This window comes from Microtus ochrogaster, linkage group LG5 (assembly GCF_000317375.1).
Source record: "Microtus ochrogaster isolate Prairie Vole_2 linkage group LG5, MicOch1.0, whole genome shotgun sequence".
Lineage (NCBI taxonomy): Eukaryota > Metazoa > Chordata > Mammalia > Rodentia > Cricetidae > Microtus > Microtus ochrogaster.
The window spans coordinates 11522343-11537975 of NC_022031.1; the positions used below are offsets into that span (position 1 = coordinate 11522343).

Consider the following 15633-nt stretch of genomic DNA (forward strand, 5'->3'; position numbering starts at 1 on the left):
AGAGATCCACCTGCCTCCGCCTACCGAGTGCTGGGATTAAAGGCGTGCGCCACCACCTGCCTAGTTCCCTCCTTTTTTATTTAACCTCCTCCCAGTCCCAAATTAGAGACCTTTCTTTTCTCTACTGATCACTTATACTTTGCAGGTGACCCTTTATTATGTATTTAATCTGTAATTTTGCATATGGTAGACCCTAGCAAGAGCTAACCATCTCCATTGCTCTCTCTCTTGTCCAGCCTAAACAATTTCAGCTGTGAGGTTTACAATTTTTTTTCTAATACTGAATGCCTTAGATATAGTCTCATCAGTTTAGTGAATTAGGTACAACTTCCAAGAACAGAACACAAAAGGTTTTGAGAGTAGGAAAAGATACTTTAAAAAATATGTTTTAATTAATTCTTTGGGAATTTCATATAATACATTTTGATCATATTCACACCCACACCTTCTGCCAAATCTCCATATATCTATCTCCTATTTCCCCATCTTCCCTAACTTTATGTCCTTTTCTTTTTTTACTGATTTTTAGTGAGCTCTACATTTTTCTCTGCTCCCCTCCCTGCCTTTCCCTTCCCCTCTTCAATCCTCCCTCAAGGTCCCCATTCTCCCAAGGAGAGCTTGTCTTTTTCTACTTTCTACTTCCCATGTAGACTATATCTATGTGAGTCTCTCTTAGTGTCCTCATTGTTGTCTATGTTTTCTGGGATGTTGGCTTGTAGGCTGGTTTTCTTTGCTCTATGTTTAAAAACCACCTATGAGTGAATACATGTGATAATTGTCTTTCTGTGTCTAGGTTACCTCACTTAAAATAATGTTTTCTAGTTCCATCCATTTTCCTGCAAAATTCAAGATGTCATTATTTTTTATGCTGTGTAGTACTCCATTGTGTAAATGTACCACATTTTCCTTAGCCATTCTTTAGTCAAGGGGCATTTAGGTTGTTTCCAGGTTCTGGCTATGACAAACAATGCTGCTATGAACATAGTTGAGCACATGTCCTTTTGGCACAATTGAATATCCTTTGGATATATACCTAAAAGTGGTATTACTGGGTCTTGAGGAAGATTATTCCTAATTTTCTGAGAAATCGCCACACTGACATTCAAAGGGGCTGTACCAGCTTGCACTCCCACCAGCAATGCAGAAGTGTTCCCTTTTCCCCATAACCTCTCGAGCATAAGTTGTCATGAGTGTTTTTGATCTTGGCCATTCTTACAGGTGAAAGATGGAATCTCAGAGTTGTTTTGATTTGCATTTCTCTGATGACTAAGGATGTTGAACATTTCCTAAAGTGTCTTTCAGCCAGTTTATATTCCTCTGTTAAGAGTTCTCTGTTTAGGTCTGTACTCCATTTTTTTAAATTGGGTTATGTGTTCTTTTTGTGACCATTTTCTTGAGTTCTTTGTATATTTTGGAGATCAGACCTCTGATGTGGGTTAGTGAAGATCTTTTCCCATTCTGTAGGTTGTCATTTTGTCTTGTTGACCATGTCCTTTACTTTACAGAAGCTTTTCAGTTTCAGGAGATCCCATTTATTAATTGTTTCTCTCAGTGTATGTGCTGCTGCGGTTATATTTAGGAAGTGGTCTCCAGTGCCAATGCGTTCAAGTGTACTTCCCACTTTCTCTTCTATGAGGTTCAATGTGGCTGGCTTTATGTTGAGGTCTTTGATCCATTTGGACTTGAGTTTTTTGCATGGTGATAGATATGTGTCTGTTTTCATTCTTCTACATGTTGATATTCAGTTATGCCAGCACCGCTTGTTCAATATGCTTTCTTTTTTCCATTGATATTTTTTTTGCTACTTTGTCAAAAATCATGTGTTTGATGTATAGATTGATAGCCAGGTCTTCTATTTGGTTCCATTGGTTCTTCTGTCTGTTTTTATGCCAATACCAGGCTGTTTTCAGTACTGTAACTCTGTAGTAGAGTTTGAAGTCAAGGACTGTGATACCTCCAGAAGTTCTTTTATTGTTCAGGATTGTTTCGGCAATCCTGGCTTTTTTTGCTTTTCCATATGAAGTTGAGTACCGTTCTTTTGAGGTCTGTGAAGAATTTTGCTTGGGTTTTGATGGGCATTGCATTGAATCTGTAGATTGCTTTTGGTAAGATTGCCTTACAATCCTTTTTAAAAACCTATTTATTTTGTGTTTGTGTATGCACATATGTGGAGTTCGGAGGACAACTTGGAGGATTCAGTTCTTTCTTCCCCCACTATGGATTTTGATGACTGAGTTCTGGGCATCCTGCTTGTGCAGCAAGTGCCTTACCCACTGAGCTATCTCACTGGTCCTGATGTTTGCAGTCTTTTACTCTTTTTCAAGTTTCTCCTTTACCCCTAGTGGTTCAGTTCAGTCTTCAGAGAAACAATTCCCAAGTGTGCTTCTGTGTTCTACACCATGTGTCCACATTGTTACTGAGTAAATCACAGGCACCTCAAATTCAGTGTCCAGAATTTGTCATGTTTTGTTGTAAATCTTTCTTCATCTAGTGGCTGGAAGCACTACCTATCTGAAACTGAAGTTTCTTTTTACCCTTTTGTCCAGTAAATCATCAGATCCTGTTGGTACCTCACCTAAATGTTTCTCTAGTCTTGCCATCCTTTGTAAGTCAGGTGACAATGTACTTTATAGTTGGCACTACTCAGGAATGTTTTTAGTTCAGGCATTCAAGCCCAGCCTGACAACATAGTAAGCTACCACTTTTTGTCCTCCTATCCCCTACGAGCTTTTGTTATTTCTCTTCTGTCTTGGTTAGGGTTGCTATTGCTGTGATGAAACACCATGATTAAAAACAACTGAAGAGGGAAGGGTTTGTTCAGCTTAAGCTTCCACATCACAGTTCATCAAAGGAAGTCAGAACAGGACTCAAGCAGGGCAGGAACCTGGAGACAGGAGCTGAGGCAGAGACCATGATGGGGTGCTGCTTATTGGCTTGCTCATCATGTTTCCTATAGAACCCAGTACCACCAGCCACAATAGGCTGGGCCCTCCAGCACCAATCACTAATGAAGAAAATCCTTGCAGGCTTGCCTCCAGCCTGAATCTATGGAGGTGTTTTCTTTATTGAGGCTCCCTTTTCTCAGACGTCTCTAGCTTGTATCAATTGACTTAAAACCCCGCTCACCTTCTTACCTGTTGGGGCTGCTGGACATCTCAGATTTACCGAGCTGGTGGGTGTATATTTATATTTCACCATGGTCTTAATATGCATTTGCCAAGTTCTAATGAAGTTGGTTAATCTTTCTTTCCATTTCCATTCTTGTGATACATCTGTTTATCACTTTTTACCCATTTCTCAATTTTTTTTTTTTTTTTGGTTTTTTGAGACAGGGTTTCTCTGTGACTTTGGAGCCTGTCCTGGAACTCGCTCTGTAGACCAGGCTGGTCTCGAACTCACAGAGATCCGTCTGCCTCTGCCTCCCGAGTGCTGGGATTAAAGGTGTGCACCACCATCGCCCGGCTTCTTAATATTTTTTTAGGAGTTTCTAAAAGTATGTTTTGGAGCCTGGATCAATCTTTTTAACGTTATATGTTGCAAGTATCTGCTCACAGTTCATGTCTTTCCCTGTCCTTTTCTTCTTTCTATTGCTGCTTGGGAGTGACCCTCCCCCACCCTGAAGAGATCACCCAGTTTTAAAAGTATAAGCAATCCGGCTTTTCTCTACTATCTCTGAACCCCAGTCTTATGGAAGCCTAAATGTTGGGTCCATTTTACAAATTTCTGTTGCAGCTATTTCTAATGACTGATTTACCCCTTCCAGTCAGTTCTGGTGGGCTGGGGATGCACTAGGGAAACGGTGCTTTTCCCAGGGTCTAATAAGTTTCACACTCAAGATTCTGAAACCTTTCCTAAATTCTTCTTTCAGGCTGGCCCTGAGTACGGTCAAGGAATGAACCCCATCAGCCGCCTGGCCCAAATCCAGCAGGCCAGAAAGGAGAAGGAGCCTGATTACGTCTTACTTTCTGAACGAGGGATGCCTCGCCGTCGAGAGTTTGTGATGCAGGTATTTTTAGCCATCACAGTGAATGTTTCTGAAGTCAGTGGAAAGATTGAGGCGTTGCCAGGATGGCATAGGGTTGTGGTGGAGGCAGGCTGGGCCTGGGAGGCTGTGTAACTCTTACAGCATTCATTCTTTTTAGGCTGACCTATCAACTTGGAAACATGCTGGTGTCAAGGACATGTCAGCTAGACAGCATGGGATTTGGGAGGGCCTGTGACTTCACATGGGTTATTTACCACAGACTTTATCACTTGATGTCTGTCTCTTAGCGTTCCATGTTGCATTTTACATCAGGGTGATTGACTATTACCATCAGAGACGAAGGGAATTAGAAACAAATTAAGAAGGGGAGATGTAGGGATGGAAGTGGGCCAAGGGCATAAGGTTACAGAGCCCTCTGGAAAATTAGAATGTCCGGCCTGGCCAGTTGACCATGGCGGGGACTGAGGGAGAGACCTAACTCTATTTTGCAACCAAGAAACTTGAAGACTGTTTGCTCTGTATGAGCTAGGAGTCAGGTCAGATACCACAATTGCGTTGTTCTTTTCAAGCCTGCCTGACTCATCTATGTTTGTCAGTTCAAGCCATACTCTTGGAGCAATCTTGGTTCTATTTTTTTTTATGGGAAAAATATCCAGGGCTGGTGAAATGGCTAAGTAACTAAGAGCGTGTACTCCTCTAAGAGTGTATACCCCTCTCCTCGTGCAGAGGGCCTGAGTTCAGTTCTTAACACTCCATCAGCTAATCCGTATCATCGCAACAGGCAGTTCGTGACTGCCTCTAACTACAGCTCCAGGAGGTGGGGTTTTCAGACACCCCTGGTCTCTTTGGGCACCTACACTTGTAGTCATATACGTACACACGCACATACACACGCACTTGAAAATAAAATAAATCTTTAGACCGAATACTGAACAGCAAGAAGAAAATAGTATACTGGGCCCCATCCAGCAAGTAAGGTCTTTGCCACGCTGGTCAGCGTGACTTCTCAATGTCCTCCTGATTTCTTTATTCCTCTATAGAAATTTTAAAGCTAATTTCTAACCTTGTTGTTTTAGACTTAACCAAGTGTATAGCTCTGAAAATTATAATATTTTTGCAGTAATATTTAGTAGAAGATCCTAATAACCAGTGTATACTTAAATTTCCTTTATTGTGTTTGAACTTTAAAATTTTTTCTTGCGAAAGAAACTTATAGTCAAACCCAAGGATCTTACTTTTCATACTATACAGATAAAATCAGCAACAATTTACTAAGTATTGACTACATATCAGATATCTCAGCGTCCAAATACGGATCCTCATATTAATTACTCTCACATAGCTAAGTTTTGCACTCCTGTATATATGTAATACCAGATATTGATAAATGTGGGGCCATAGTAAACATTTACTATGTCATTGTTGTTTTCCTGTCAGACCTCTGGAAACCCCAAGGCTCCCAGCCAGGAGTTCCCTGTAACGAACAGTGTCTAGATGTCATTAGAACCCAAAGCAGTGCTCTGGCGTCTTCACTACAGAGAATGTATTCATTGCTTTTGCTGTTATAGTCTTAGTTCTTAAGAAGTCAAGGATCTGCTTAGTGGATACCAAAGGTTGAAAATACAGACACGTATTTGGATATATCTGCTTTGGGTTGTGTTATACAGTTCCTTTTCCATGGAGTGTACTGAATGCCCACTTTGAGAGAGGAGTTTGTATTTGGCTAGCTCCCATTGTATGGCATTCATAAACATTCAAGTCAAGTGGGGGACATTTTGCTATGCTTTTACACTGGATTCAAATTGTGTTGCCCTCTCTCCTGGATTCTCCAGTAGATTCATTATAATATTATAACAACCTTATTAAAGGAAAGACTTTTGTATAAACTCATTAAGAAGTATTATTATGGTATAATTGAATATAGAAGAAAATATATCTAGAAATAATGTTTGTTTTTACCTATGATACCTCCCCAAACTGAGTTTGTATGTTACAAAATGAATACAAGTTACTTGCATTGATTACTGAATAAGAAAAGAAAATTTTGATGACATTATTTGTATAGTTCCAAAGCAGATTTATTCCTTGGGGGTAGGAGTATTGTTGGGGGTTCAGCTCATGTAAATGATTATTTAAAGACAGAAATCTGATCATCTTATATCTGCAACATAATAGAGAGGTGCTTTGCTCGGGCATTAATATTTTAGTGTAAAATCTTTTTGTAATTTTATAATCTCTGAGCTTTGTAGGAAGATGACCCGTGTGCATCTTTTACTTTTATAATGAAGTGATTCTTTGAGCTGCCATTGTGTTTAACAAGGAATGAGAATCTTAGCAGTGTGGCTTTTCAGCCCTGGATTACTCTGGGTTAACAACTCAGACTATTGAATTAACTGCTCACAGTCAGTTGTGTAAGGCAAGGGATGGGTGAGGAGGGAAAATGAGTCTGGGAAACACCTGGTAGGAAGGAAAGACGTCTTAAGAAAGGATCAGAATAGGTCAGGTGGAAACCTGGCAGACACAGATAAACATTTGGTGCCAGGATAGGGAGAGCACTGCAGTCAAGACCAAAGGCAGGAGCCTGGGTCCGATGGGCGTCAGGCCGGCGGAGGTAGATGTGGGGCTAAAGCAGGGAATGCTGGACGGAGAGTCAGTGAGGTGTGTAGCGTGTGAAAGCAGGTGAAAGTTTTTCAGCAGCTGCTTGCTGCTTGCTCACTGATCTTTGGTTTCTGTTTTCTTTGGTAAACATTTTGACTCCCCTCTCCCCTCCTCCAGAGAAGCAGAGGAGGTTTTTGATGCAGCTGGTCTAATCTTTTCACCAACAGTTGTTCCAGAACAGTGTAAGGGCTGGTCAGTCTGGGGAACCAGCCAAGCCCTGGAAAAATAGCAGCTATTAGAAGGGAATAGCTGAGGGTGAGAACACATCTTCCTGAGGGCTGTGCCGAGGTCAGGGTCAGGCCAACACTGATAGGGCAGGGACTTTGAGTTCACGCTGCTCCAAGGGACTGCCATGAGTGTCTGGTACAGCAGTGCTTCTCAGCGCAGTCCACAGAAGGCCATGAACTGGCATCAGGTGGACTTCTCACTAGGGAGAAAAGCAACAACCTGTATGAAACCACATATTTGCACTACGTGTGTGAGAGTTTTCCAGCAGCTCTGCAGTGAATGCTTTTCTAGTTTCACCTGCTGCTACAGCAGCTGTCTTTTAGGCTCTCTACTGAGATACCTTGGGAGTACATTTCTTTACTGTATCACTTGAATGTTTATGTTTAAGTTTCTATTTTTTTGTCTTTGTGTTGTAGATACCATTTTTTTAAACAGTCTCTTTTCATTTTATGTACCAACCCAAGTTCCCACTCCCTTGCCTCCTCCCACTCCTCAGAGAGGTAAGGCCTCTCACGGGGAGTCAACGAAGTCTGGCACCTCACTTTGAGGCAGGACCAATGCCCTCCCCCATATACCTAGGCTGAGCAAGGTATCCCTCCAATGAGAATGTGCTCCAAAAATGCCTGTTGAAACACGGGATAAATCCTGGTACTACTGTCAGTGGTTCCACCGACTGCCCAAGCCACAAAACTGTCACCCACATTCAGAGAGCCTAGTTTAGTCAAGTTCCCCCACTGTCAGTCCAGAGTCAGTGAGTTCCCACTAGGTCAAATTAGCTGTTTCTGTGGATATCCCCCTCATTGTCTTGACCCCTTTGTTCATATTGTTGCTCCTTCCTCTCTTCATCTAAACTCTGGGAGCTCTGCCCAGTGATTAGCTATGAATCTCTGCATCTGCTTCCATCAGTTGCTGGATGTAGGTTCTATGATGACAATTAAGGTAGTCATCAATCTGATTACAGGGGCACCCTCTCCACTATTGCTTGGGATCTTAGCTGGGATCATCCTTGTGGATTCCTGGTAATTTCCCTAGTGCCAGGTTTCTCAATAACCTCATAATGGCTTCCTCAGTCAAGATATCTCTTTCCTTGCTCTCATCTCTGTCCTTCCCCCATCTTGACCATCGTTCTCCTTTCCCCTCCCCTTCCCCTCTCCTGCTCCCCTTTCACCCTCCCTTCCCCCCATCATGCTTTTCATACTCAGAAGATCTTATCTATTTCCCCTTCCCAGGGGGATTCATGTGTATCTCTCTTAGGGTTCTCCTTGTTCCCTAGCTTCTCTGGGGTCATGGACTATCGGCTAGTTATCCTTTGCTTTACATCTGATATCCACTTATGAGTGAGCATGTAATGTGTTTGTCTTTCTGGGTCTGGGTTACCTCACTTAGCTTGGTGTTTTTTAGTTTCATCCATTTGTCTGCAAATTTTGAGATATCATTGTTTTTTATTGGTGAGTAGTGTTCCATTGTGTAAATGGATCACATTTTCTTTATCCATTCGTTGGTTGGGAAGTATCTAGGTTGTTTCCAGATTCAGGCCATTATGAATGATGCTGCTATGAACATAGTTGAGCATATGTCCTTGTGGCACAATTGAGCATCCTTTGGATAGATACCCAAAAGTGGTATTACTGGGTCTTGAGGAAGGTTATTCCTAATTTTCTGAGAAATCGCCACACTGACATTCAAAGGGGTTGTACCAGCTTGCACTCCCACCAGCAATGCAGGAGTGTTCCCTTTTCCCCACAACCTCTCCAGCATAAGTTGTCATCAGTGTTTTTGATCTTGACCATTCTTTCAGGTGTAAGATGGAATCTCAGAGTTATTTTGATTTGCATTTCTCTTATGACTAAGGATGTTGAGCATTTCCTTAAGTACCTTTCAGCCATCATAGATTCCTCTGTTGAGAGTTCTGTTTAGGTCTGTACTCCATTTTTTTAATTGGATTATATGATCTTTTTGGTGACCAATTTCTTGAGTTCTTTGTATATTTTGGAGATCAGACATCTGTTTGATGTGGGATTGGTGAAAAGTAGATCCCATTTCTTACAAGTGATGGCTTTACTAAAGCTTAAAAGTAGTGATGGAAATTGTATCTCAAATCAAATTGAAACTAATAAATAGCTAATTATACTCAACTGTGGAAGCCAGACAGGAAAGTGTATGTTCTGGATCAGGAAGAACAACGTCTATTAGGGTTGTAGACAAGAACCCAAACCGCAAAGTATTGTTAAAATTATTATGCTGTCCACCTGGAATCTGTATTTACTGTGCATATGTGCAGTCGTGGCTAATATCCAGTTGATTATCAGAGAAATTTTTTGAAAGTGGCATGAAGCTGTTCGAGTTTATTTATTTATTTATTTTTATTCTGGTTGTTAAATTGTTCTCTCATTTTTTTATTACTTGCTCAGCCAAGTGCATTATTGCTCCATACATTATCCTCCCCTCTTTTAAATTTAAGTTTAAGGTATAAATCTTTACATGCCAATCCCAGTTTCCTTTCCCTCTCCTCCTCCTACTGGAGTTTTATTTTCATTACTATGTTCTCTTTTATTTCATTTTAAATTTATCTATCTTGTCTATCTACCTCTTTTACATTTCAACCACAATGTCCCCTTCCTCCTCTCTTTCCAGCCACCCACCCAACATGAAACTTTATTTTTTTTTAATATTTTTTATTTTAAATAAAGTGATGTCTAGTAACATAACCCAACTTATCAGACATGGATTGTATGTTGGGGTTTCTTGTTTATTTTCTAGAGGAAACCCCTGCAAAGGAACTGTTTCAAATCTTCCTGCGTTGTAGTTTTACTTTTTCCTGTTTGTGTTGGAGGGGAGGGAGTGGGGCATACATGCATGCATGCATACAAACATACATACATATTATATATACACATATATATGGGGAGAGAGAGACGCATCTCTGTGTGTACAGACCTGAGGCTGATGTCAGGACGCACCCTCTCTCCCTGTTCTTTACTCAATAATGCAGGGTCTCCCAGTTAAACCCAGATTTTGTTGCTGTTGTTACCTAGACCCAGCTTGCTCTGGGAGTATTTTCTTGGCCTTCTGATTTCAATGCTCGAACCCTAAGAGAATCATCACACCCTGTGCACACTCCTTGTATAGATCTTCTGGCATCCAAATGCCTTTCCACACGTGTGTAGCCAATGTTTAACTAACACTGAGCCATCGGCCCCCTCCTTTCCACTTTTCATTCGTATCTTTTTAAGAGAAAAAGTAATTTAATAAACTCAGGCTTATCTGCCCTTTTCTTATGGTAGATATATAAAAATTCAGATAAGCAAAGAAGTACTGTGCCTTTCTATTCTCCCACAAAAGCACATCTTTTCTTAGCACTTCGCTGTACTATATGAACTCTAGAATTGTCAGATAGTGTAAAATACATGTGAGACTTCGATAGGAATTCAGTGAATTTATAGATCAATTGACACATGAATTACTATATTACTATTGCCTGTAACCTATAAACATGACTCATCGTACTGTTTATTAGTATTTTCTCTTTTAAAGATATATTCATATCATAATTTGTATTTTGTATGTAAAAAGAGGGCACCCAGGGAGCTAAAGTTGTGGGCCTCCACTTTGGGTGTTCGTAAACTAACCTGAGTCCTCTGTGAGAGCAGCAATATCTTAATGTCATTTTGTAGATTCCTCCTTATAGTTTCACTTTTCTGTTTTTAATAATTTGTCTTTTTATTTTATGTGCATTGATGTTTTGCCTGCATGTATGTCTGTGTGAGGGTGTCAGATCTTGGAGTTACAGACAGTTGTGAGCTAACATATGGGTGCTAGGAATTGAACCAAGGTCCTCTGGGAAAGTGGTCAATGCTTTTAACCACTGAGCCTCCTCTCCAGACCATAGTTTCACTTTTCAATTTAATTTTTATGACTTTATTTTTCTTATTTCTAAAACAGTCCCACTCAATTCAGCAAACATGTGTATAAGATGACTCACATATATTTAAATGCGTGTGTGCGCGCACATTCTGCTTAAATTGCTTATAAGCAGGGTATTTTTTGTTGGGTTTTTTTGTTTTTTTGTTTTTGTTTTTACTTTTCAGCACAGGGTTTCTCTGTAGCTTTGAAGCCTGTTTTGGAACTAGCTCTGAGACCAGTCTGGCCTGGAACTCACAGAGATCCGCCTGCCTCTGCCTGCTGAGCGCTGGGATTAAAGGCGTGCACCACCACCACCTGGCTGATTCTCTTCATTTCTGAGCACTAGTGAGGCATAGTTGTTGGTATTCCTGTCATGCTGATGAAGAGTCTGCAGGTCAGGGAACTGTTAAATAGCGTGCAGCATCTTAGGGGGGGAACCATGAAGTTGAATTTCCTGTCTTTTTCTTCACTGCAGTACTATACTCAGACTCAGATTCATTTTCTTTAGGAACTATTTAATATGCTATTTTCCTTACTAGGTATTGAACCTAGGCCCTGTCTCTGTTAGGAAGTATTCTACCACTGAGCAGTACCTCTAGCCCTAATATAAACTCATATAAAGTTTGGACATTAGTTTAAATGACACCAATGTGAATTTCCCCTTTGTCAGTTTCCTACTGGAAATAAAGAGTACTAAATGAAGTTAGAGCAAATGCTGTGTTGATGTAAACTTTATTTTGTATTTGCTTAAATGAGTAAGGTTTAAAAAGTCAAATAATATAAAAATATTTAAGGAAGTAAAAGGCCTAGCAGAATGCCACCTGAGATGACCACCAGAATCTGAGGACCATTTTCCCATATTTTCTCCCTGTGTGTTTTCACTTGTATATATAAAATTTACATGAGTGAGATTTTACCTTTCTGTTTTATTTTGGATTAACCTTCACATTTTTTGAGTTCTGTGCATTGCTTCATAATGTAAGGATTTCCTGTTTGCTAATACAACTAATTAATTTCTTCAACCTCAATAGGTCAAGGTGGGCAATGAAGTTGCTACTGGAACAGGACCTAATAAAAAGATAGCCAAAAAGAACGCTGCAGAAGCGATGCTGTTACAGCTTGGCTATAAAGCATCCACTAGCCTCCAGGATCAGCTAGACAAGGTAAGAATGGGCATTAACGTACGTGTGCCTCCTGTCTGACATAAAAGTGATTAACATATGCTGATCTCATCTGCTGTCACAGTTGACTTGAATTTTAATTTCCATGAGGCAATGCTCTGTGAGATTTTGCTGCTAGAAAATAGCATCCACTTATGGGGAAGATGCAGTGTTGGTGAGCAACAAGCCTATGATTGGAAATACTAGGATTTCTGTATGATATAATATTGTCTAACTTATCGGCTGTTTTGCTAGTCACTTACTTTTTTCTGTATTTGTGCTTTTAGGAACAGGAGCTGTTAGTCTTTGTTTCTGGAATACTGCTGTAAACACTAAAAATAAAAATTTTGCCTTAGTCCTTTAGGGCAGGAGTTATATTAGGCACACTCCCTATAAACCAGTTTTATTTATTTCTTTCTGCTTATTTTAAACTTAAAGGTAAACTGAGAGAGTATTTATTTTTCTCCCAAGACCCTGTTCATATGCCTTTATTTCTTCTGCAGAGCTAATGACATCATTAGCTCCTGCCTCTGTTGTTGGGGCCTGAATTCAGGGTGTAGCAGATAAGGTGAAGATAATTGAATTAATTTTCTTTTTTATTATCATTTTGTTATCTACACTTATGAAGAAATTATTTCTATTAAGCATTTTGTTTACACAAAAACTTACAACAAAACAGGTTTAACATTCCCTTTATAAAGATAGTTTCCCTTTATATTTTATTTTCTATATATTATATTTTCCTTTCTCAAGGACTCCATTTTGGAGAGAGCCTTAGTTTCTGCAGGGGATGCTCCTTAAGCTTAGAGGGAGAAGCAAGACCTCTTCCAGTGAACACCTCGCTGTGCTTTTCTCAAGGCCGTTCCGATTCGGTTCAGTGTTTAAAAATTCATTTGTCTGTGTGATGGAGATTTCGATTCTGGGTTTTTTGTTTGTTTGTTTTAGCTTGGCTAGTCAATGTTTTTTCTTCTTTAAAAAGTATTTGTAATACAAAATATGGCATATGTTTGCAATTCAGTAGATTTTAGGTTATGTATATGTTTTAATTAACATGTTTATATTGACTTAAAACTAATGAGGACTTATAAAAATACGTCAAAATAAGCCATTTTAGAGACATTTATTTGTATATTAAGTGAAAAACAAAACAGAATTTCCTTTGAGAAGCCTTTTGCTTGTTGCATTTTTAGTATATTAGCAAGTGTTCTTCAGAGAAACAGAACCAGTAAGATGTGTGCACATGTACACGTGGGTGTGTATGTGTGTGTGCACATTTGTAAATACACACAGACTTGGGTAGTTGGTAATCTGTGGGAGAACCTAGCAGGCTGGGGACTCAAGAAGCAGTTCCACTTGAATCCATAGACAGGCGCTGGAAAATTCCTTCCTGAGGGAAATAAACCCTTTGTTTCATTGACACTATCCACTGACTGCATGTGGTCCTCCACATTGTGAAGGGTAGTATGCTTTACCTAAAGTCCACCAGTTTAAATGAACAGCTCAGTCCAAACTTCCTTAGAAATAGACCAAATAATGTTTTACCAAATACCTACACTCTGGACATATGAAACCCACCCTCTCACTCACACCTACTCAATGCCAGATACTTAGAACTTCCAAAGTGGTTTGAAACCTAGTCCTTACTCTCAAGGAATTCGGCCATTAAGTATTGGGAAGGAGGCGTTTTGATCATATTGCAAAGAGAGAGGGAGATCAATCGGTCACTGTTTGAATGCAAAGTAAAGGGCTTAAAGAATTGTTCGTTTAAGATTTCAACTTAATCTAGTTATGTTCATAAAAAGTAATTCTCTCAGAAGTATGGAGAATGGATTTGACCTGAGAGGCAGAAAGTAGGGAAGGCAGTCAAGGAAGCTAATAGATTTGTTTAGATGTGGACGATCTGAACAAAGAAACTGGTGGTAGGCATAAAGAGAGGAAGAGTTCAGGAATATTTTATACGTATGTTTGTTAAGATTCAAGTTTAAACAATATGTATGGTGGATACATACGGAAAGAACACCCACAGGAAAGGGAGCCAGAGAATGACTTTTGGAGCCAGGTGGTAGTCTGAGCAAAGACGTCAGATGGGAGGGTGGAGTGTATTGTGCAGTGCCAGCTTTTGACCCAGTGATGACTTGGGTCTTCTGGGAGAGCAGTAGGTGCTTTTAGCCATTGAGTTGTTTCTCCAGCCCAAGGCCATTCTTCTCCCAACTCTGCTATTTATCCTGGTATTTCTTTCCTTTTCTAGTTGCATGATTCATACATATTTATCATATTTATAGTCCCTTTTCACTGGGTTCTAACTCCTTTCTACATAAAAAGTTATTAGTGGACCATTGATGTAGCTCAGTGATTAGAATGATTTCCTAGCGTGTCCATAAGGCCCAGGATTCAATGGTCCAGTACCTGGTGCTTCACATAAAGTAACACAGAACAATTACAAAAGAAAAAGACAACAACAAAAACGCCAACCTTAGGGTATGGTTACTCTCCATTTCTTGACTTAGGAAAACTGCCTATGAAGTGTATGACCTCAGACAGTTTGGTTTGCATCTTTAGAAGGCAAATGATAATAATCAGATATTGTGAGGTAGAATGAGATCATCTATATTCATACAAAGCAATTAGGTCATTACCAAATATATCTTGTCTTAAATGTCAGAATTGGTGGTGGTTAATACTCTTGGGCTTCTTTATTGCAGTAATTTCTGTGTTGAAAAGAATGTCTGTGTTAGAATTTTGTAGTCAAAGGTTTCAGTAGTGGTCTTGTAGCAGGCTCTCTTTTGGCCCACCCACCAGCTCCCTAATCATGACATGGAGGCTTACTATTAATTATGAATGCTTGGTCTTATCTTATGCTTGTCCCACTAGCTCTTATAACTAAATTGTTTTTCTTCCTCTATGCCTTGGGGATTTTCATCTTTCTTTCATTCTGTATGTCCTACTTTCCTGTTTCTCTAGGTAGCTGTCTGACTGGCTGGCCCGGGGCATCTCCCTTGTTCTCTCTTCTCTTTCTTCTCCAGCCTAGCTTCCTCCTCATGTGTCTCTCTGACCTCCAGCCCCATCCATCCCTCCACTGAGACTGTTCAGCTTTTTATTAGACCAATCAGGTGCCTTGGGCAGGCAAGATGAGACAGCAACACATCTTTACATGGTTAAAGTAATGATCTGCAGCATAAACAAATGTAACACGTCTTTACATAGTTAAAGTCATATTCTACAACAAATCTCTCAGGGTAAATGTGGATCTGACAGAAAATTTTGTCTTAAGCGGACGGATAAAGAGATAAAGGAAGAGTGGTGTGCTTTCTGGTTTGTGTTATGCTGCTAGTTTTGGTAACAGTGTCAAACCATTTTTCATGATTCTTAGTTTTGTGTTTTACATTTCTTTTGTCAGTATTTGTTTCCTTGCCACCTTAAGACTGCAATGAGAGAGACAAAAAATTGTGTAAAAAATACACTTATATTTTGGTGATACTTACTTAGCAAAGGCTTTTTCCCCCTAGAACGGACACAGTAATATTTCTGTTCTTATTTTGATCTTAGAAAGGATGAAGACACTCCTTTACTTCTTGAGTAAAAGTTATTGACTGTCTTCTATATAATACATACTATATATGGCAGGTTTTCTTGATGCTTTATAAACAGACAAACTCATGCTTGAAACCTGAAACAACTCAGACCAGCGAGCAAAGCGGT

The 15633-nt window shown here is 39.8% G+C and overlaps 1 protein-coding gene across 1 annotated transcript in view; it reads left to right on the forward strand.

The window, feature by feature from the left end:
- Positions 1 to 15633, forward strand: part of Stau2 (staufen double-stranded RNA binding protein 2) — a 300509-nt gene that overhangs the window by 124395 nt on the left and 160481 nt on the right. Inside the window, exons 8-9 of the mRNA XM_026786800.1 lie at positions 3869 to 4006; positions 11806 to 11937. Of these exons, the coding sequence (XP_026642601.1) occupies positions 3869 to 4006; positions 11806 to 11937 (270 nt within the window). The remainder of the gene's footprint in view (positions 1 to 3868; positions 4007 to 11805; positions 11938 to 15633) is intronic.